Here is a 21094-nt window from a genome sequence, read left to right on the forward strand (position 1 = left end):
CTCCAGACCTAGTGACCCACAGTCCTGATTTAGAGGGTGGGAGACCCTAAAGGCTCGCAACGTTCCAGCGCTGCGCCGAGGGGCACCCACAACCCCGAGGTCACTCCAGGCCTCACCCACAAAGTCTACCCTGGAAGATCCACCCCAAGCGGCGCGCACCCCCAGAGTCCTCCCCAAAGCTGTCCACTCCAAGCAGCGCCCATCTAGAGTCCATCTAAAATGCCAACACTCCCAGGGTCCGTGTCAGGGTTATCTACGCCAGTAGTGTCCATCACCAAAGTACACCCCCGAAGATACCTAGCCATAGCGTACTCCAGGCTGAACGCACCCCACAGGATCCAGCCCCCCGAGTGTCAACCCTAAAGTCCACCAGGGATGTGTACTCATATAATCTAGGGAGTGACCATTCAAACAGCCCAACCCAGTGGCGTGCGCTCCAGTGTTTCACACCCCCACGGCCTAGCCCCGATGCAGCCATTTCTAAGGTCCACCCAGGGGATGTCCATTCCTAATACAGCCCATGCCAGGGGGCGCCCACTCCAGGAGTCCATCCCAGAGGCGTGTATCCCCGCAGCCCAGCCGAGAGGAATGCATCCATACTTCACCCCAGGGGTGTCACCCCAAGACTGGGCGACCCTAAAGCTCAATCCTGAGGTATCCACCTGCAAAGTCACCTCAAGTATGACCACCCATAACATAGTTCATCCCAAAGGTGTCACCCTAAGGTCATGCAGCCCCGAAACTCAGCTCAAAGGTATCCACTCATAACATAGCCCATCCCAGATGGCGCTCACAAAGTATACCACAGGATGTCACCCCAAGATTATTCACCCCTGAAGCCCAGCCCATACATGTGCACTTGCAAAGTCACCTCGGAGATATCCGCTCATAATATAGACCAGGAGGGGCCCACAAAGTCCACCCCAGGGGTGTCACCCAAGATTGTGCACTCCTAAACCTCAGCCCAGAGGTGTCTACCTGCAAAGTCACCTCGGGGATGACCACTTATATTTTAGTACACCCCAAAGGTGTGACCCTAAGATTCGGCAGCCCTGAAACTCAGCCCAGAGGTGTCAACCCACAACACAGCCTATCCCAGGTGGTACCCACAAAGTACACCCCAGGGTGTCACCCCAAGATCGTACAGCCCTGAAGCCCAGCCCATAGGTGTCCACTTGCAAAGTCACCTCGGAGATATCCATCCCTAATATAGACCAGGTGGCGCCCACAAAGTTCACCCCTGGAGTGTCACCCCGGGCAGCGCGCGCTCCAAGAGTCCACCCCGGAATTGGGCACCCCCAAACCCACCCCGGGTAGCGCCCACAAAGTCCACCTCGGGGGTATCACCCCGGCCAGGCCCGCACCTACCTTGCGCCAGCGCCCGCAGCAAGTGCAGCTGGAGCAACAGCAGCGCCCACAGCCCGCGGCCCAGCCTCAACTTTGCAGCCCGCCGGCCCGCGCCCGGCTCGGGGATCTGGGGCGCCGCTCGCAGTCCGGGGCGCTCGGGGTCGCAGTGGTGGCCGGTCCCGCTCCTCCGCGGCCGCCCGGGCCCCGCACGCTCAGGGGGCGCCGCGCCACCGCCGCCCGCCACCAAGGGCCGGGCGCGGGCCATGCCGCGGAGCCGCCACCCCCGGGCACCGCGGGACGGGCAGGGCGGGCGGGAGCGCGCAGACCCGCTGAGGCAGCGGCGGGAGCGGAGGGGCGGCGTCCGGGCTCCGGTGAACAGCGAGACGGGGCCGAGGAGAAGTTGTCAGCGAGCGGGGAAATGCCCGGCACGTCGCCCTGGCTCCTCGCAGCCGCGCAGCGCCGGGCCCGCAGCGCTCTCTGAGGGGAGCTGAGCAGAACGCCTCTGCCGCCGCCTCAGCCGCTGCCGCCGCCGCCCCCGCCCGGCGCTGTGGAGAAAGTGCGCCCGCCCGCGCGCCGGCTCTCGCCTCGGCCGCCGCCGCGACCGCCGCGCCCCATTCACAGCCCGGCCGCACGCGCCGCCCGCGCCCGCCGCCCGCCTCTGATTGGCCGAGCCCCGCGGCTCTCGCGCCCGGGACCCGCCCCCACGGTGCTCGCTTGTTTTCAAACTCGCCGCGCCCGCCCGCTTGCAATTTCGTGCCGGGGCCCAGAGCGACTTCCCGCGCCCGCTGCGCCCCCTAGGGACCCGCAGCGGGGATTGCAGCCGGCGCGCCGTCTCGGCTCGCGCTTTCCCCGGCGGGCCTGTCTGCGGGATGTGCTCAGGCCCGGCGGTGCCTATTCCCTCATCGGGGCCCCCCCGGGGCTGAGCCTCGAGTCCCGCCGGTGGGATGACAGGTGTGGCGGCCCCTGGCATCGCGGGCCAAGGCGTTCCAGAGGGATCCCCGAACGGAGGGCCGGTGGGCACGCCCCTCCGTGAGTCCGGGGAGCCTGCTTCCAGCCAGGGACTCCGGTGCTGGGGTGGTGAGCCAAGTTGCTGTCATTGCAAAGGAGAAAGGCGCGCGAGCGAGTTTGCAATTCCCAGCAACCGGAGGCACTGTAGGAAGCAAACATTCGGCCTGTTCCGAGGAGTGGGCACGGCTTTGGAGAGACGTCCAAGGTCATGCGTGGCCAACAGGACTACAGCACAGGGCGCTTCCCCTTGTGCCACGGGAGGATCTGGAGGAAAGGCCTGCTGGGGGAAGGATCGGACATCCCAGGGTCTGAGGAGCCTGCTGGGGTGGAGGGGTGGGGTTGGGCGCGGACCCTCAGCAGCATGTGGTAACCATTAGCTGAGTTTATGGGGTGAACTCAGCACGCTGGAGCCGAGAGGCTTGAATTTTTTGGGAAGGGAGCTGGGAGGTGACAGTCCAGTCCTACGTTATTGGGAGTTGGCGGGAACGTGTGGTGGTGTCTGAGTGAGGTCATGCATGACTAGAAGGCCAAGGAGACAGGGAGTGTGCCCAGCAAGGATCTGGCTCTCTAGAAAGTGCTCTGTGTCAGCTTACAAAGTACTGTTGTTGTGTTGACCGTCCCTGCCAACAAAGAGCCCCAGGCAAGGGGTTGAGAATAGTAAGAGCCAGTTCCGGTTTGCAGAGCCCTTGTATCGAGTTTACTCTAGACAGGGGCCCTAATCTATTAAGTTAACAGTTAAGGAAAGGTAGGGGAACTGAGGTCTAGGGATGGTGGCAGATGGAGACAGTGAGTTAGGTACTGTATCTGAGAACACGATCTTTGCCTTTCGCCCTTTCCAACGTAAGCTACAAAAAGAAAGAAAGAAAGAAAGAAAGAAAGAAAGAAAGAAAGAAAGAAAGAAAGAAAGAAAGAAAGAAAGAAAGAAAACACAGCCAGAATGTGAACGTGCCCCGTTTCTCTGGAGGTCAGAGCTCCTTAGTGAGCAATGGTTGCCAGAGCAGAGAAGTGTCCCTCAACCCCAGGCACCCTGAGAACATGTGGATTCTGACTGAGAGTGGAGGGAGGCCGAGGCAGTGTTTGTAATTTCTGTTGCCAACTATATAGAATTTTATAAACTTACAGGACTATGTAAAATTCAGGCGCACGGATAAACGAGCAATGTCTGCTGTGCTTGGGGAACTCAGGGCGGGCCAGCAGCACCATCTCGCCCAGCGAACGATTTTCCCTGATGCTTACAAAGGTGGCATGACCTGTCCAAGGTCGCGGGTACAAATCTTGCCCTCTCCACCTTTAAGCACCTCTGCTTTGCTCCGAGATGGGGGCAGAAATGGGTTGAATATGTCCCCTGGAGCAGATTTGGCCTGGTTGGTTAGCTCTGTTCTTCCAAGTTGTGAAATTTGGGCAAACTGCTGTTTGAGTTTCTGGAAAAATGTTGGGAATAATTCCCTTCTCAGGAATCTGTTGCAAGAAAATGACCTAATCCACAATCAACAAATGTTCATCTCCCTCTCTCTGGCCCCATGTGGTAACGCTTGTCAGGAAACAGCCTAGCTCTGCCAGCCACAAGGCTGCCCTGCAGCTCAGCTTTTCCTAATGCCCATAACATATATCCTTGCACTCTTTTAGCATGGGCACCAATGGGATTCCAGCAGCTTCTTGACTTTTGCATACTCCAGAAATGTCCACAGTCTATTTTTTGCTGTGATTTAGCTTGCAGTTAGCAGGAGCCTTCATGAAAACTTGCTTGCAAATGACAAAACCCCAATCAGGGTATGGTCGGTTTGTGGGAGATCAAGATAGAAGATGTCGCTGCTACGGAGAAGGTCTGGGGACCCCTCAGGGAAATGTTTTATTTCAGTACCATCCTGGGAAAGTAAGACTCTATTACAGTCTCCATCTTGCTTCGGAAGAAATGAAGCCAGAAGGGCTTAATATATGCAAACCAACCGTGCTGAAGCCAGAGCAAGAATCTGGGTCTCCAGAGTCCTCCTCCAAGTCTTTCCCCTGCCAGCTTTGTGTCTTTTACAGGACCCATTAGTCACTATCTGGAAGACTTGGATGATAGCTAGTCTTTCTCAAAAACAAAATAATAATAATAATACTAAGAAAAGCAGGCATGGTACTGCATGCCTGTAGCCCCAACACTTCGGAGGGTGGGTAAAAGGATCACCAGTCCAAGGTGAGCATGGGCTATGTGATGAACCCCTATCTCAGAAGTTCAAAATAGAGGCCAGGGAGGTGGCTCAGTGGGGGCACAAGGACATGAATCTCCAACCCCGAAGTTTCATGAAAAGCCAGGCTTGGCCATGAGAGCCTATAACCCCACTGTTGTAGTAATGAGAGACAGGAGAAGGGCTGGGGTTTTCTGGCTGCCTGCCTGGTTCCAGTTCATCATCCAAACCATACACAAACTCAAACAATAAAATAAAATAAGACCTTTTAAAACAGGCACACTAGTAGTACAAGAGGACTTGTTTACTATAGTGCTGGGGAGAAGAACCAGTCAGATGGGCCTGTGACATTGCTCCCCAAACACCAATTAACTTTTCATTTTAATTTGACCCAGTCAACAAACCCTCAAGAAGTGAACATTTTATTTGTATAGATTCTCCTTTAAAACCCTTTAGCTACAAATTCTATGACACCAAGAACCGGAATTCATTGTCATTTTCAAAAATGCACTGTGAACCAGACCTGGTGAGGCAGGTCTGTCACCCCACCTACTCCAGTGGCTGAGGCATGAAGGTGGCAAATTCAAAGCCAGTCTTGGAGCATAGTGACCCTGTCTCAAGGTGAAAAGTAAAAGAAAGTCAAGTATATAACTCAATGGTAGAACATGTATCTAGCATGCATACAGGTTCTGTGTTCGAATCTTAGCACTGAAAGAAAGAAAAAGTTACAGTGATTCTCTACTAAAAGAAAAAAGTCCCCCTGATTAATTATACAGAGACGAATCCCCACCCCCACCCCAAGGTAGAATGGTCACTGAGGCTATCAATATCTTCCCCTTTGTTGTAAGCTATTATTTTAAAATGTGTTACGTTTGTCTATGCTGTGGAACATTTGTTTTAATGATGCGAAGATGTGTTGCATTCTTTTATGTTGCATTTGTTTAACTCTGTGAAGCTGTGATTCTTTGCCTGTCTAAAACACCGGATGGTCTAATAAAGAGCTGAACAGTCAATAGCGAGGCAGGAGAAAGGATAGGTGGGGATGGTAGGCAGAGAGACTAAATAGGAGAACTCTGGGACAAGAGAAGAAATAGAGGAGGACACGAGGGGCCACCCACACAGCCACACAGCCAGCCACAGAGCAAGAGTGAAAGAAAAAGCCCAGAGGCAGCAGGTAGATGGGATAATTTAAGAAAAGCTGGCTAGAAACAAGCTAAGGTAGGCCGGGCATTTATAAGTAATAATAAGCTTTTGTGTGTGTGATTTATAGATTGATAAGGTGTCATTCTGTAGGGTGGGCTGACCTGTGTAGCAAAGTCTGACCTCAGACTCATGTTTCTCCTGTTTAGCTGCTGGAATTGCAGGTGCACACTGGCACTTGGCTAACCCTTGTTACAATTTAAATTAAGCCTGGCTATTGTAGGTATAGCTCAGGGACCATCAGCTTCACCTGGGGACAGATAGGACCCACTCTTCAGCGATGCCCTTGGACTACTGGTTCAAATATGAACTTAAACAAGACTTCCAAGTGTTTTCTATTTCTTTTGTGAGTCGCTAATCATGTGTTTCATGTCTTTTAGGAAGTTAGGGGTGTTGTTGTTGTTTTTAAATGGTCCTGAGAATGAAGCCAGGACCTTCTGCATGTTAGGCAGCATCCTACCATTGAGCCACCCCACCCTCACTGTTCTTGGCAGGTGCTCTGCCACTGAGCCACACACCCAGTCAGTCTTCGGGAATTAAATATGACAATGAACAGGACTGTCTCTCGATCCCTTCTTTCCTTTTGTTCCTCTTTTGTTCCATCCTTGTTCCCCTCCCCCCCACACACACACATACACACCTTTGATTTTTCAAGACAGGGCTTCAAGACAGACCCCTGACAGTGCTTGAACTTGATTTATAGACCAGGCTGGCCTCGAACCACAGATTCACCTGCCTCTGCCTTCTAAATGCTGGGATTAAAGGCGTGTGCCACCGTGCCCAGCTCCATCCTCTTCTTATAGAACGTGGCACAAACAGAAAGTTTTTATAAATAATAGAGCTAGGATTCTTTTTTTTTTTAAAGAAAATATGCAATTTCCTAAAACACCAATACATACAACTATATATGAATTAAAAACCCAAAGCATTCATCATGGTTAGATGGGGACTGAATCAAGTATTAGTCTTTGTATAAACAGTTTTTCTCTATAAGAAAAACAGATGAGCAGGTACTGTAGGAAGCTGAGGTGCTAGAGAGATGGCTCAGTGGTTGAGAGCACTGCTCTTGCTGAAAACCTAAGCTGAAGCTGCTCACAACTGCATGTAACTCCAGCTGTGGCGACCTAACACCCTCTGCTCTCTATGGGCAATGCACTCCCATGTAAAACACACACACACACACATACATATACTTAAAAATGAAAGTAAAGGTCATGGTTAAAAGAAAGAAAATAACATTTCAAGAAACCCACAAAACATGGATCCAAAATATGAAAGCTCAAAGCTATATAAAAATGTTCCAAAAGCCAGGCGGTGGTGGCGCACACCTTTAATCCCAGCACTAGGGAGGCAGAGGCAGGCGGATCTCTGTGAGTTCGAGGCCAGCCTGGTATATAAGAGCTAGTTCCAGGACAGGAACCAAAAACTACGGAGAAACCCTGTCTCAAAAAAATCAAAAAAAAAAAAAATGTTCCAAGACTTTGGGGTGGCAAGTGGTCGGGACACTCGGTGAAAACAGACATTCACGTGCTTTTTGATAAAAGTAAAAATTAAAGAGCCATTCTAGAGAGAAACCTAGACTTTATAACTAAACTTACTTTAGTTTCTTAAATTAGCATATAAAATGACGGGGTTTTATTCTGATAGCTGCATGCATACTCTGTTTGTGTTGATTCTCCTCTGCTCTCCCTAACCCCAAACATGCTCCTGTTGGTCTATCTGTAGGTAAATGTGTGTTGTGTGTATGTGTGTGTTGCTCATTTTTGTGGCCATACATGTGGAGGGCAGAGGTTAATGCCTGGTGTCTTTCTCAATTGTTCTCCACCTCATATATTGGGGCAGGTCTTTCACGGGAACCCAGAGCTTGCCAATTTGGCTATTCTAAGTGACCAGTTTGCTCCAGAGATGCCTCGTCTCCACCCTCTGAGGGGCTCCACTCCTACCCAGCAATTTCACGAGTTGCTAGAGATCCGAACGCCAGTCCTCACTCTTACACAGCAAGTCCTTTTCCTTCTGAGCCATCTGCCCAGCCCCCAGGGGCTAAATTTTAAATACAAATTACATTGCCATTACATCTCACCTACATCAAAGGCTTTTCTTTTGTGACATTGCTAATAACAGCCCCAAATGTGCTATATGGTACATTCACATAATAAATCAATGGATATTAAAGAATAGTTAAAAAGTATAAAAGAATAGAGTTTATGGCCCCAATTAAGACAGCTATCACACACACACACACACACACACACACCAGGGCTCAGAGGACATCCTGGAAGAAGGGGCAGAGAGAATGTAAGAGCCAATGATGGGGAGGTGAACAACATGTCCTCTGGCCATGGCATAGCCAGTCCACTCATGAATTCTCTGCAGCCACGGCCACCTCCAAAAGGCTTGCACAGTATTGGGCCCAGCAATATTTCATCAAGGGTGTGGAGGGTCCCCACCCCTTCCAGAAGAACCCTTGGCAATTAGCCTTGTTGCGGGAGGAGTATCACAGTCTTCAGTGGTGTAGCCACTGTTGAGTTGTCTTTGCTCTGTTGAATAACTTCCCAAACACACTGGAGCAAGTAGAGCTAACTAAACCTAGTGAGCCGCCCACAGAAAGAAGCCGTGTAAGTCGGGGGCAGGGTGTGTGTGTGTGAAGATTTCCAGTGGAGGGAGGCGGTTAGGAAGGGTAGAAATGGCCAAAATTTGCTGTATAAATGATCAAACAATTCAAAAGTAAGGCAGTAACAGTCAAAAGTATTTTTTTTAAATAGGGTTAAGAGTGCCAATGAAGAAACACTATAGACGGTTGAAGATTTGTTTTATATATATATTCTAGAACAAATAAATGTAGACTAATCCCAACTGTGTTGATTTTTTTTCCTCAAAGAATAAATTCCAAACTCACAATAAGATTTCCTCCAGGACACATGAAATTACAGTTTTTTTCTATACTTGTAATGTTTTTTGGATGTGACTATACATCTGCAGAATGAATTGATAAAACCTGTTAGTAAGAGGCACATGGTGAGGAGCCCAATAAGTCATTTCTCACCTATATTAAGAAATGTCCCTAATGGGTTCTCAATGGTTCTTCTGAAAAAAATAATCCCCAATCCTATTAGAAGGCAAGTTACGACCCGAATGTGTCTCACCTCCACACTGTGCCTCTTCCACGTGCAAACAAAGCCCCAGTCACATCCGAGGTTTCCTCCCACCTGGCCCCTGTGGTCCTGTCCTGATGAGTAGGCTTCCCTCTGTGGTGCTCTCTCAGATGCCTGCCAATTGCTAATCCCAGCTCAGCCTCACCTTTGTTCCGTTGCCTGGCAACCTATTAATGAGCGAGGAGCAGCTCCAGGTGCTGCCTTTGAGTCCCAATGGGGCGTGTGCTCTGGTTCCCTTAGAGCCCACCCAGCTTGCTTCCAACATTTCAAAAGCTAAAACCTCCTGAAAGTTTCCTGTGACTGATGCCCTGAGAAGGAGCGATACTAGAAACGCAAGAACCCCCCAAAGTATACCAGCTCCTTTAAGGATATTCCTCAACTCCAAGACATCCTTACAGAGGAGGATGCAGATCTTATTCATTTGAGACAGGGCTTTAACCTAGGTCTTGAACCCATATAACTGAAGCTGCCCTTGAACTCCTGATCCTTCTGCCTACCCCTCCCAAATGCTGGGATTACAGGCTTGGACCACCATGCCTACTCTCAGAAGCATAACTCTTTAATGGCCAGCTTCCCTCATCAAATTACTGAACCATGAAGTGGGGCAGAACACACAGCCGGCAGTTTGACAAGCCCTCCAGGCAGTCTTAGTGCACACTCAAGTTTGACCCCTCCATCATCATTCTCAGAAAGTGTTTTTCGTTCATTTGATGGATAGATCAATCAATCAATTGATTGGTTGATTGATTGATTGATGATTTGAGACAGGATCTCATCATGGAACTCTGGCTGGCCTGGAACTTTCTCTGTAGACCAGGCTGGGCTCGAACTCACAGAGATCCACCTGCCTCTGCCTCCCAAGTGCTAGGAGCAAAGACATGCACCGCTAGATAGATTTTGTTAGTCATCAGATTGGCACCAACCCCAGCTCACAAAAGAAACAACAGATGTAATTGCATGGTAAACAAAAGCACACTGAGTTGTTCTAAGAGGCAGGTTACAGCCTTGAGGAATTCAGCCAGAAAAGTGTTTCCAGGGAAGCAGTATCTATGCTGAATCCTTCAGAGCGAACAAAACTGAATCAGCCAGGCGTGGTGGCTCATGCCTGGAATCCCAGCACTTGGGAGTCTGAGGAAGAAGGATTGCCTGAGCTACCCTGGGCTACAAAGTGAGACCGTTTTCTCAAAGATCTGAAAGAAAAGCTGCTGAGATAGCATAACCGGTAAAGTACTTGACTTGCCAGCATTAGGATCCATAAAGCTGGCGAATGTGGCCTGCATCTGTAATGCTGGCACTGGGGAGATGGCAACAGCAGAGCCTTGGTTCTCTCTCGTTGGTCGGTCTCGCTTAATCCAGGCAAGAAGAGATGCTATGATTAAAAGACCAAAACCCAAAGATCCAAGATTAACCTCTGGTCTCCACACATATACATGCATCGGGATGCTTATATACAGATACTTCACACAGAGGAACGTGTTTGCACACATGTCCTGGATAGTTTTATGTCAGCCTGACACAGCTAGAGTCATCAGAGAGGAGGGAATCTCTATAAAGAAAATGCCTCCAAGACATCCTGCCGAAGGAAAGCCTGTAAGGTATTTTCTTAATTAGTAATTGATGGGAGAAGGCTCGGCCCATGGTGGGTGGTGCCATCCCTGGGCTGCTGGTCCTGTGTTCTATAAGAAATCAGACTGAGCAAGCAATGGGAAGCAAGCCAGCAAGCCAGTAAGCAGCGCCCCTCCATGGCCTCTGCATCAGCTTGGGCGTCCAGGTTCCTTCCCTGTTTGATTTCTGTCCTGACTTCCCTCAGTGACGGACTATGGATGTGGAAGTGTTAGTCAAATAACCCTTTCCTCCCTAACTTGCTTTTGGTCATGGTGTTTCATCACAGCAATAGTAACCCTCAAAGGCAGACAATTGGAGCAGAATTGTGGGGTATTGCTGTGACAGACCCGATCATGTTGTTTTGGGGAGGACTGAAGAAGAACTTCAAACTCTGGGCAAGAAAAGAAGGCACTGAGTGTTCAGAGCTTGGTGGGTTGTTCTGTGGGAGCTTTGAGGAAAGGGTGTTGAGAGAAATGCAGCTGGACGCCTGGCTTGTGATGTTCCAGGGGGAAGTTTGGAGATCACTTAAATACTATTTGGACCCTTGCATATTTGCTATTTTGAATTAGGATTCTGTGGTTCTGGTCGGCTGGGACTGAGGAATCAGCCACCCTTAACAAGAGTCCAGTGCCACAGACGTGGCCTTTGCTTTATTGGGACAACTGATGCTGGTCAGCTGGAGCTGAGAAATTAACTGTGATTAAGAAGAGACCAGTGTCACTGAGGTGAAATCATCTGGGAGGTGTTTCCTCCTGGTCAGCACAGAGAAGCTGTGTTCCACAGGCAGCCAAGGTTGTACACAGCGCTGCCACCTGAACCTACTGGTATAAGAGTCACCCAGGGTCTACGAGAGCTAGTTCCAGGACAGGCTCCACAGAGAAACCCTGTCTCGAAAAACCAAAAAAAAAAAAAAAAAAAAAAAAAAAAGAGTCACCCAGGTGGTACTGGCTTTGAAGGTATGAAAGGGTCATGGAGGGCAGCTAAGGCTTGGCACTGTGAGAGGCAAAGAGAGGCCATTAGTGAAGGTGCAGGTTCAGTGGTACTTAAATACCCAAGACTGAAAGGGTTATGCATAGAAATTGAGATTTGGTACCATAAGGAGAGCACAGGAAAGGCTAGTGGTGAAAGTGAAGCCTAGTTGCAACAGAAGACCTCTGCATTTTGGAGATGCCAGTAGCATGGGAGGACCACCAAGAACAAAAGCAGCCATGGAGTAAGTCAGTCGGAGCCTAAGAGACAAGAGTGTGTGTGCTGGAGAAGGTAGAGCCAGAGAAGTGACCCAGGTTCTTTGGAGTTGCCCAGGTGACCCTGAGCGAATTCTAGAGTCCTTTACATTGTTGTAGGGTTGCTTTGCTTTGGTTTGATTATGACTGTGGCCTGGTTCTTCCTTCTTGAAGTGTGAAAGTATTTATCTTATTTTTGATTTTATGAGAACCAACAGTTGAGAGACACTGGATTTTAAAAGACTTTGAATTTTAGAGAATGAACTTTTAAGTGTTTTAATCTTTAAAGACTTTGGAATGTCTATACTGCAAATGTGGACATTTATGTGTGATTTGGGCGTAAACAAGAAAGGAAAGGTTGTAACTAAATGTTGATGTGTTTTTGTGTCAAGTTGACAAGGGGTCAGGTGTGCTGGCTAATTTAATCTCAACTTGACGCAAGCCAGAGTCATCGGAAAGGAAGGAGCCTCGATTGAGAAAATGCCTCTATAAGATCTGTCTGTGGGCAACTGGTTGGACATTTTCTTTACTAATGTTCGATGGGGGAGAGTCCAGGCCCTGTAGGTAGTGTCATCCCTGGACTGGTGGTCCTGGTTCAATAAGAAAGCAGGCTGAGCAAGCCATGAGGAGCAAGTTAGTAAGCAGCAACCCTCCGTGGCCTCTGTGCCAGCTCCTGCCTCCAGGTCCCTGCTGTGAGTGAGTTCCTGTCCTGACTTCCTTCAATGATGAACAGTGATATGGAAGTGTAATCCCAATAAACCCTTTCCTTCCTGCCTTGCTTTTGGTCATGGTGTTTCTTCATAGCAATAGCAGTCCTAACTAAGACGTCATACATACTCAGAATTTCAAAATAATAATAGTAAGAATTAAAGTGAGAGAGAGAGAGAGAGAGAGAGAGAGAGAGAGAGAGAGGGAGAGAGAGAGAGAGAACAAAGGGGCTCCCAGTGGGAGTAATATGACACGCAAAATCACAGAGTTTGAATCTTACAGCAAGGAAGTTGAAGAACCAGAAAGAGCGCTCTTCAGGGTGAACTAGAGATTGAACCTGGGGCCTCAAGACCGCCAGGCAAGCGTTTTACCCTCGCACTGCATGTGCCTCCTCTCCTAAGGTCTTTAAAAGACATAATCAGAATGATTTTTAGGAAAAGCATTCAGGCCATGGACTGGCTTGAGGTTGGACCAGATTGGAAGCCAGGAGACCTGCTAGGCGACCATTGTCACCGTTAATTAGGAACTAACACTAGCAGCTGAGAAGAAAAAGACAGGGCATCTTCAGGAGCTGTTGAACAAATAGTATCCACAGCTAAGAGAGGCCATTGTCCAAGATAATGTGCTGTCTCTCACCTTAAAAGCGTCCTGTCTTCTCAGTCAAAAGCTGGCTCTTTCTCTTACGAAAGGCAGGGACAGGTGAGAAAGGACAGGGATTCAGAAGACAGTGGAAGATCTGATTTTTTCTTTAATGTTAAGCTTTTCAAATGTTGCATGTGTGCACGTGTGTGAGATGGATGCATACATGCAGGTATATGCATACATGTGTGAACTCAGAGACCAGAGGACAACATCAGGTGTCTTCCTTAATCACTCTCCTTAATTTCTGAAACAGAACCTCTCACTGAACATGGAACTCAACAACCAGGCTAAGCTGGCTGGCCAGTGAGTTCCAGGGATCCCCCTGTCTCTGTCTCCTCATCACTGGGATTCTAGGCCATGAGCCAACACACCTGGCTTTTTATGTGGGAACTGAGGACCAAGCTCCCATCCTCATGTTTGCATGGCAAGGACTTTACCAAATGAGCTATCCTGAGTCTGTTAAGCATTGTGCATCTGTGGGACACCTGCACACAGATAGCATCACTAGACACGTGGATGTTGGAGCGTACAGCTTCTGAGAAGAAAACAGGAAGGTATGTTCAGTTGTCTGGTGCAGCCAAAGCAGTAGTGTCTGGAATTGAGTCTTGAAAGAGGCCTCTATGTATAGTGACAAGGATGTCCTCGCAGTACCTTGCTGACCAATATTGATGGGAGATTTTGCCAACTTCAGGTGGTAGAGACATGCTCAGGGGGCAGGACTAACATCATAAGAGACACGAAGACAAAGAGTCTGATGCCAAGATGAGCATCCTACAGAAAGGGGCAGAGAAGAGGGATTCTAGCCTTCAGCATCTGGGAACGTCCTGTGGTATGGAAGTTTGACTTAGGCAGAGGAGGCAACGGTAAGAGCAGAGCTACATTGCAGAAGGGGACAGTTGGAGAGATGGCTTAGTTAGGAAAATGCCTGCCACTGAAGAGATGCCAAGCACCTCCCTTCCCCCAAAAAAGCCGGTCTTGGAAGTCTATGAAACTCACTGACCAACCTGAGTTTCAGGTCCACCGAGTGACTCTGTCTGAAAAAATAAAGGTGATGAGGAAAAGACACTTAACATTGAACTGGCCTTGGGCCTCCACATGCATATCCAACACACACAGACATGGGCATGCACAAAGCATCAGAGGTTCTCTCTCTCTCTCTCTCTCTCTCTCTCTCTCTCTCTCTCTCTCTCTCTCTCTCTCCCCACCTCTTCGTCTCATCTATATCACTGAATGTGAGGCAAAGGGACTTGGCAGCCTTAAAGGTAGAACAGGATGTAGAAGTTTTGAGATATTTACGTTGGATGAGAGGAACAAATCTGAGCAACAGATTTAACAGACATATCTTCCTCTGATTTTCAACAATTTAACTCTCCCTACATTTCCTGTGTTAAGAGAAAGCTTGCTTTTTCATTACCCTGGGAATCCAAGCAGGATTTGTTTTCCTATAGCAGGGAAGAGCCATCCTGTAGATGTCACATATGCTAAGCAAATATTCTCCCAATGAGCTACTCCCCAGCCTCTCACTGGGGGATTCTAGGCAGGTGCTCCACCACTGAGCCACACCCCAGGTGGTAGCCACACCCCAGCCCCTCACTGGGGGATTCTGGGCAGGTGCTCTACCACTGAGCCACACCCCAGCCCCTCACTGGGGGATTCTAGGCAGGGGCTCTACCACTGAGCCACACCCAGCCCTTTTGATATTCTAAATCAATCACCTATGGCCACCTACCCTGAAGGATTAGAGCATAAATTTGAACCCATGTCTCTCAGTGTTGTCTTCTGTCTGGGGGGGAGGCAGGACAAAGATAAGAAAGGTGTACTATGAATGCATAGTAAAGAGATCTTAAGGAGCACATTGTTCAACAGAGGACATGTTTAAAGTTAAATGAATGAGAAATGTTTTGTGTTCTTTTGGTACAAAGCCCAGCAGTGATGGGCTCCCAGGGAAGGCAATGACACCTGTGACTGGCTCCACCACCTATGGAGTCCAAGGCATTGCGCTCCTCTGCACCATCTCTCAAGATCTGTCTACTGGATGGTAGAGAGGCCTTGCTCACACTGACCTAACACCAAACTTTCTGCAGCGTCCTCATCAGTCTTCATTCTGTGCTCTGCTGCTTCATCCAAGTGACACCATGGTCCCCTGCTGCCCAAAACATCATATGCAGTACCAGAGATAATAGACATGCACAGACAGGGTTAATTGTAGAAAGGTTTCTCGTTACCAATTACGAGAACTAGAGGCTGGAGTAACAGTTCAGCCGTTAGGAGTCCTGGCTTCTCTTGTACAGGCCCTAAGTTCAGTTCCTGGTACCTTTATCAGATGGCTCATGATTGCCTGTAACTTCAGCTCCAGGGCTCCAAAGCCTGACCTCTGCAGACACATACACTCATACCCACATCTACAGACAGAGGCACATACACACATATTTTAAATAATAGTAATTGTGAGAACGTGGTTCTTTATGCCAGAATCTCATGCTTCCCAAGCTGACCTTGTCCTCTTGCTATGTAGCTAAGAATGACCTCGAACCTTTTATTCTTTTTCCTCTCCCTCCCAAGCGTTAGGATTATAGGCGTGCACTACCACACTTATATCCTTTCGCAGCTGAAGCCCAGGGTTTCCAGCTTTCCGGGCAGGCACTGTATCTACTGAACTCATCCATCTTCAGCCTGTCCTCACCTCCGGTTTTAACCCACCTTCACCCGTAAACTGAAGATCTTTTTAAGTCTTCGTCTGTATGAGTGCATGGTAGGTTAGGCAGGTGTGCATATAAACAGGTGCATTCAGAGGTCATAGGACCTTGTTTGAGTCAGTGTAGCAGTTTATAATTGGCTCTCATAATCTCATAGGAAGCAGCACTTCATCTATCGTTGGAGTGGGTATGACGTTGTTGGAGGAAATGTGTCACTGTGGGGGCTTTCGGGTTTCCTATGCTCAGGATACTGCTAGGTGTATCTCAGTTGACTTCCTATTGCCTGCAAGATGTGGGACTCTCAGCTATTCCTCCAGCACTGCATCTGCCTGCATGCCATCATGCTCCCCACCATGATGACAATGGACGGAACCTCTGAAACTATAAGCAAGCCCCAATGAAATGTTTTCCTTATAAAAATTGCTGTGGTCGTGGTGTCTATTCATAGCAATAGAAACCCAAAATAAGACAGTCAGGGTTTCTTACTTTCTTAGGCTAGCTGGCCCATGCACATCTGAGGATTCTCCCCTTTACCTTGGTCTTGCCACAGACATGCACTACCATGTGTGACGTTACATGTATTCCCAGGATCCAAACTCAGATCCTCAGACTCATGATTAAAGCTCTGAGCAATTTCCCCATCTCTAAACTGACTTTTTAATCCAGCCCACCTTTTGGCCATTTTGAATAAGTTGAAGCCCCTCTATAGGCTTCAGTTTTTGTCACCCAAAATGTGGTGTCAAATAACCATTATACTCTGTCCTAAGGATCGGGGCATATGGGGTGACAACTGGGAACTGGAATTGTTTGGAGGAACTTCTTGCACATGTGCCTGATACTTCAACTTGGTTGCTAGCAGACTCCTCAGGAACCGACAACCAGGAGCTTATATGGGGTTACTTCCTGTGTCTTGAGCTTTGGTACAGTTTGAAATGGAATCCATTCCACCCACTGGAGAGTTTGAACACTTGCCCCATAGCAGGTGGTTCCATTTGGAGAAATTTTGAGACCTTTGTGGGCAAGTGGGCAAAGGACCTTTTGTGGTCACTGGGAAAGGACTTTTAAAATGGCATCCTCATCCAGTTCCTGCCTAAGATCTCTTCTCTGGTCAGCCATGATGTGAAAAACAGCTGCTACAAGCCACACAGACAGAACTGCCGCAGCCATCATGCCTCCCTACCATCCTTGATGGATACCCACAAAACCACAAGCCAAAAGGAATCCTTTGCCCTTAAACTGTTTTTATTGATATTCTATCACCAAAAGGAGGGGTGGTGTCGGGGGAAGAAAGGTCCCATGACAAGATGACTGGATTCTGAGAAGGAGTACCTGACAGAGCATGTGGAAACCACATGACCTTCCCTGGCTTGCTCTGGAGCTCATGCAGTAATAATCTATTGCAGTCTGGTGGTTACAGTCCAGACAGTAAAAGCAGCCTAGAGGCAATAGGACAGGTGCCTAGACATTACTCCTGTTCTGTTTGTTAGGAAGTGCACCAATGTGGGGCTGACTACATCCACACAAAACCTGAGAAAGCTTGTGCAGAGCAGTGTGTTACAAATTGTTTAATGGTGACCCAGACCCACTGCAACCCTGGAGCTGGGGCAATGTGCATGGCTCTCAAAGGCAATAAACATGCCTCTGATATGTTTGACTGTATGGAGCCAACAGGCAGTGCCATGGAGTTGGTCCTAGCCATGCCCACTTAGCATTTTTTAAAAAGTATTTCTGGTCAAAAAATAATTACAGATACACATGCAATAAAGACAAATCCAGATGGAAAAGACTTCTAAATGGGTAATGGTGTTGGATAAATAAATGTAGGCTTGGGAGAGAGAAGAAGTAGTATAAAAAGAAGTAAATGGTTTTGTAAAATAAATAAATAAAACAAAGGCTTTAAAGGGAAAGAGTACAGGCATTCATAGATTAAAGGAATAAAGAAAAATAAACCACATAAGGATGAAAAATACACAGAGAGTCTGGATTATGTATATTATTGTGTTTTCTTTAAATTTTTTTTTACTGTAAATGAGCTAAGTACAGAGAGACACCATGTAGCTGCTGCCGAAGGAGACAGGTGCCTGGGAACTTTATTAGTAAACCATGAGCCTTGTAGTAAAATATAAAATAATAGAAATAGGTTAATTTAAGATATAAGATGTGGCTAGCAACATGCTTAAGCTATTGGTCAAGCAGTGTTTTAAATAATACAGTTTCTGTGTGATTATCTCAGGTCTGGGCAGTCAGAAATGAACAAGCAGCCTCCACCTACAAAATGGCATCCAACATGGAGCCCAAACCCACAACCCTGAAATTAAGAGTCTCATGGTCTACTGAATGAGCCTGGAAATGGGGCTGTGAGCATGGCTCGAAAAGCTGGCACTGATCGAACAGTCTCTACCAACAGTTGGGTGGATTGTTTGGTTTTGTGTGTATATTAGGACATATGTGTGCATGTTTACATGTGAGCATGCAGAGGCCAGAGGCCAACCTCAGTTGTCAATCCTAAGAAGTTCTACCTACCTTGTTTTTGAGACAATGTCTCTCACTTTTTTGCCAGAGTTTACCCATTCGACTGGGCTGACCAACTGATAATTCCCCAGGGAACTGCTTATTGCCATCTCCCCAGTGCTGGGATTACAAGCATGTGCCACCACACCTGATATTTCCCCCATGGGACGTGGGCCTTATATTCAGGTCTTCATGACCCAAATTTATCCTCTGAGCTCTCTCCCCAGCTCCTGGTTTTTGGAGATAGATCTCACTTTATAGTATAAGGAGTGAATATGTAGCCCAGACTGGTCTCAAACTCACAGCAATCCTCTTTCCTCAGCCTACCTAATGCTGGGATAGCGAGTGTGGACCATTGAGACCTGCTTAGATCCTGCCCTTGTTTATGGAGAAAAGCAAAGCCATGTTGCAGAAGAGAGATGGCTAAAATGTATCCCTTGGAAAAAACACCATCAGCTGTAAATATTCCTTGAAAGTTCTCAGAAGTTCCTGGATGAAGGGTCCTTGGCTAGATCTGAAGCTCTGCATTGGAGGCTGGTGACACCAGACTCCACACAGAGTCAAGTCCTCCCACCAGGTGAGGGTGATGGGCTCATTAAGTACCTTTAGTACTGTGCATTGAAACCTAGTCCTCAATAATTCAGATTATGTGCTTGGAGACAGGGCCTTTAAAGAAGTGATTAAGTTAAAATAAAGTCATTAGGAGGAATTCAAATCCCTCTGACTGGTGTCTTTACATGAAGAAATCATTAGAATGCAGATAGGCAAAAGGAACCTACAAAGTCACAGGGAGAAGACAGCATCTGTAAGTTAAGGAGAGGGCCTGGGGAAGCCAGCCCTGTCCATACCTTTTTCTTGAACTTGGACTTCTGCCCTCTGGGACTCTAAGAAAATCATTGTCTGTCATTAGGCCACCACCACTCATGTCTTACTTGAGTGGACATAGCAACATGTTCCAGTGCAGTACTAAGTACCTTTGGTAATTAATAGGATAGGGCCTGCCATTCTTGCTTACACTACCTGTGCTATAAATCCATCCATCCATCCATCCATCCATCCATCCATCCATGCATGCATGCATGCATGCATGCATCCATCCATCCATCCATGTATGCATGCATGCATCCATCCTTCCATCCATCCATCCATGCATCTATCCATCCATCCATCCATCCATCCATCCATCCATGCATCCATGCATGCATGCATCCATCCATCCATCCATCCATGCATCTATCCATCCATCCATCCATGCATCCATGCATCCATGCATCTATCTATCCATCCATCCATCCATCCATCCATCCATCCATCCATGCATCCATCCATCCATTCGTCCATCCATCCATCCATCCATTCATCCATCCATGCATCTATCCCTCCATCCATCCATCCATCCATCCATCCATCCATGCATCCATCCATCCATTCGTCCGTCCATCCATCCATTCATCCATCCATGCATCTATCCATCCATCCATCCATCCATGCGTGCGTGCGTGCGTCCGTCCGCCCATCCATCCATCCATCCATCCATTCATCTATGCATCCATCCATCCATTCATCTATGCATCCATCCATCCATCCATGCATGCATCCATCCATCCATTCGTCCGTCCATCCATCCATCCATCCATCCATTCATCTATGCATCCATCATCCATCCACCCATCCATCCATTCATCTATGCATCCATCCATCCACCCATCCACCCATCCATCTATCTTAGTATTCTCATATACCTGTGCTCTTGGCATTTAGTTTCTATGGGGACATTTATATGAACTTTTCAATTATAACAAGTTTACCTGCAGTTTGCTTTCTAACTTCTCATAACACTCCCACCCCCATCCCTTACTCCCATGCCCACCCCACCCCCCTTATAAGGCTTAGTGTCCTTGAAGACAAATTTAGCATTTGAGGTACACTTTTTAAACCTTTCCGTCTTCCATGTCATATTCATTGATTTATTCCATCACTCTGAAAAGTTACTAGCTAAATGAGGTGTATGACTAAAGGGTCACATAAAAATGACAAGAAGTACTTAGGTGGGGAGGGGAGCAAGCCTTAAAGTAGTTCATGTTTATTTTTTTTAAGATTTATTTATTTATCATGTATACAACATTCCTTCCATGTATGCTTGCAGGCCAGAAGAGGGCACTAGATCTCATTACAGATGGCTGTGAGCCACCATGTGGTTGCTGGGAATTGAACTCAGGACCTCTGGAAGAGCAGTCAGTGCTCTTAACCTCTGAGCCATCTCTCCAGCCCCAGTAGTTCATGTTTTTTTGGCCCATAATTATACTTTAACAAATTCATAGTTAAAATAACTAAAAACAAGAGCCTTAATGTGTGCAAAAGTACGTATCTCTAAATTATGGTAAGAGGAGAAAAATAAGAGGCAGTCAAAATATCCAATAATGAGAATATTATACATTATGAAATAATTAAATTCATATTTTCAAAGGATATCCAATAATAAAGGGAAATGGTCAAAATAGTGTTAGGTGGGAAATTTATTATGCTTTTATCTCTTATAATATTTGTAATACTCGCATATAGATGGGTGAATGGGTGGAAAACTGGTGGGTGGATGAATAAATTGGATGGATAGGTTAATGGGATGATGCATGGATGGACAGATGACTGGATGAATAAAAGAATGGGTGGTGGCAGAAGGAATGATACGGATGGGTAGATGGATGGGAACCTGGATAGATGGGAGAACGTGTGAATTGATGAATGGTGGGAGAGACTGGTGGATGGCTTGATGGATGGATAGGTAGAGGGACAGATGACTAAGTAGGAGGATGGATAGATGCATGGGAGGG

The 21094-nt window shown here is 47.6% G+C and overlaps 1 protein-coding gene across 1 annotated transcript in view; it reads right to left on the reverse strand.

The window, feature by feature from the left end:
* The window catches only part of Sdk1 (sidekick cell adhesion molecule 1), a 975668-nt gene extending 973946 nt beyond the window's left edge, over positions 1-1722 (reverse strand). Inside the window, exon 1 of the mRNA XM_057765703.1 lies at positions 1369-1722. Coding sequence (XP_057621686.1) covers positions 1369-1612 — 244 coding nt within the window. The 5' untranslated portion in view covers positions 1613-1722. The remainder of the gene's footprint in view (positions 1-1368) is intronic.
* Positions 1723-21094: the final 19372 nt, after the last annotated feature.

The sequence above is a fragment of the Chionomys nivalis genome, chromosome 3 (assembly GCF_950005125.1).
Source record: "Chionomys nivalis chromosome 3, mChiNiv1.1, whole genome shotgun sequence".
Classification (NCBI taxonomy): domain Eukaryota; kingdom Metazoa; phylum Chordata; class Mammalia; order Rodentia; family Cricetidae; genus Chionomys; species Chionomys nivalis.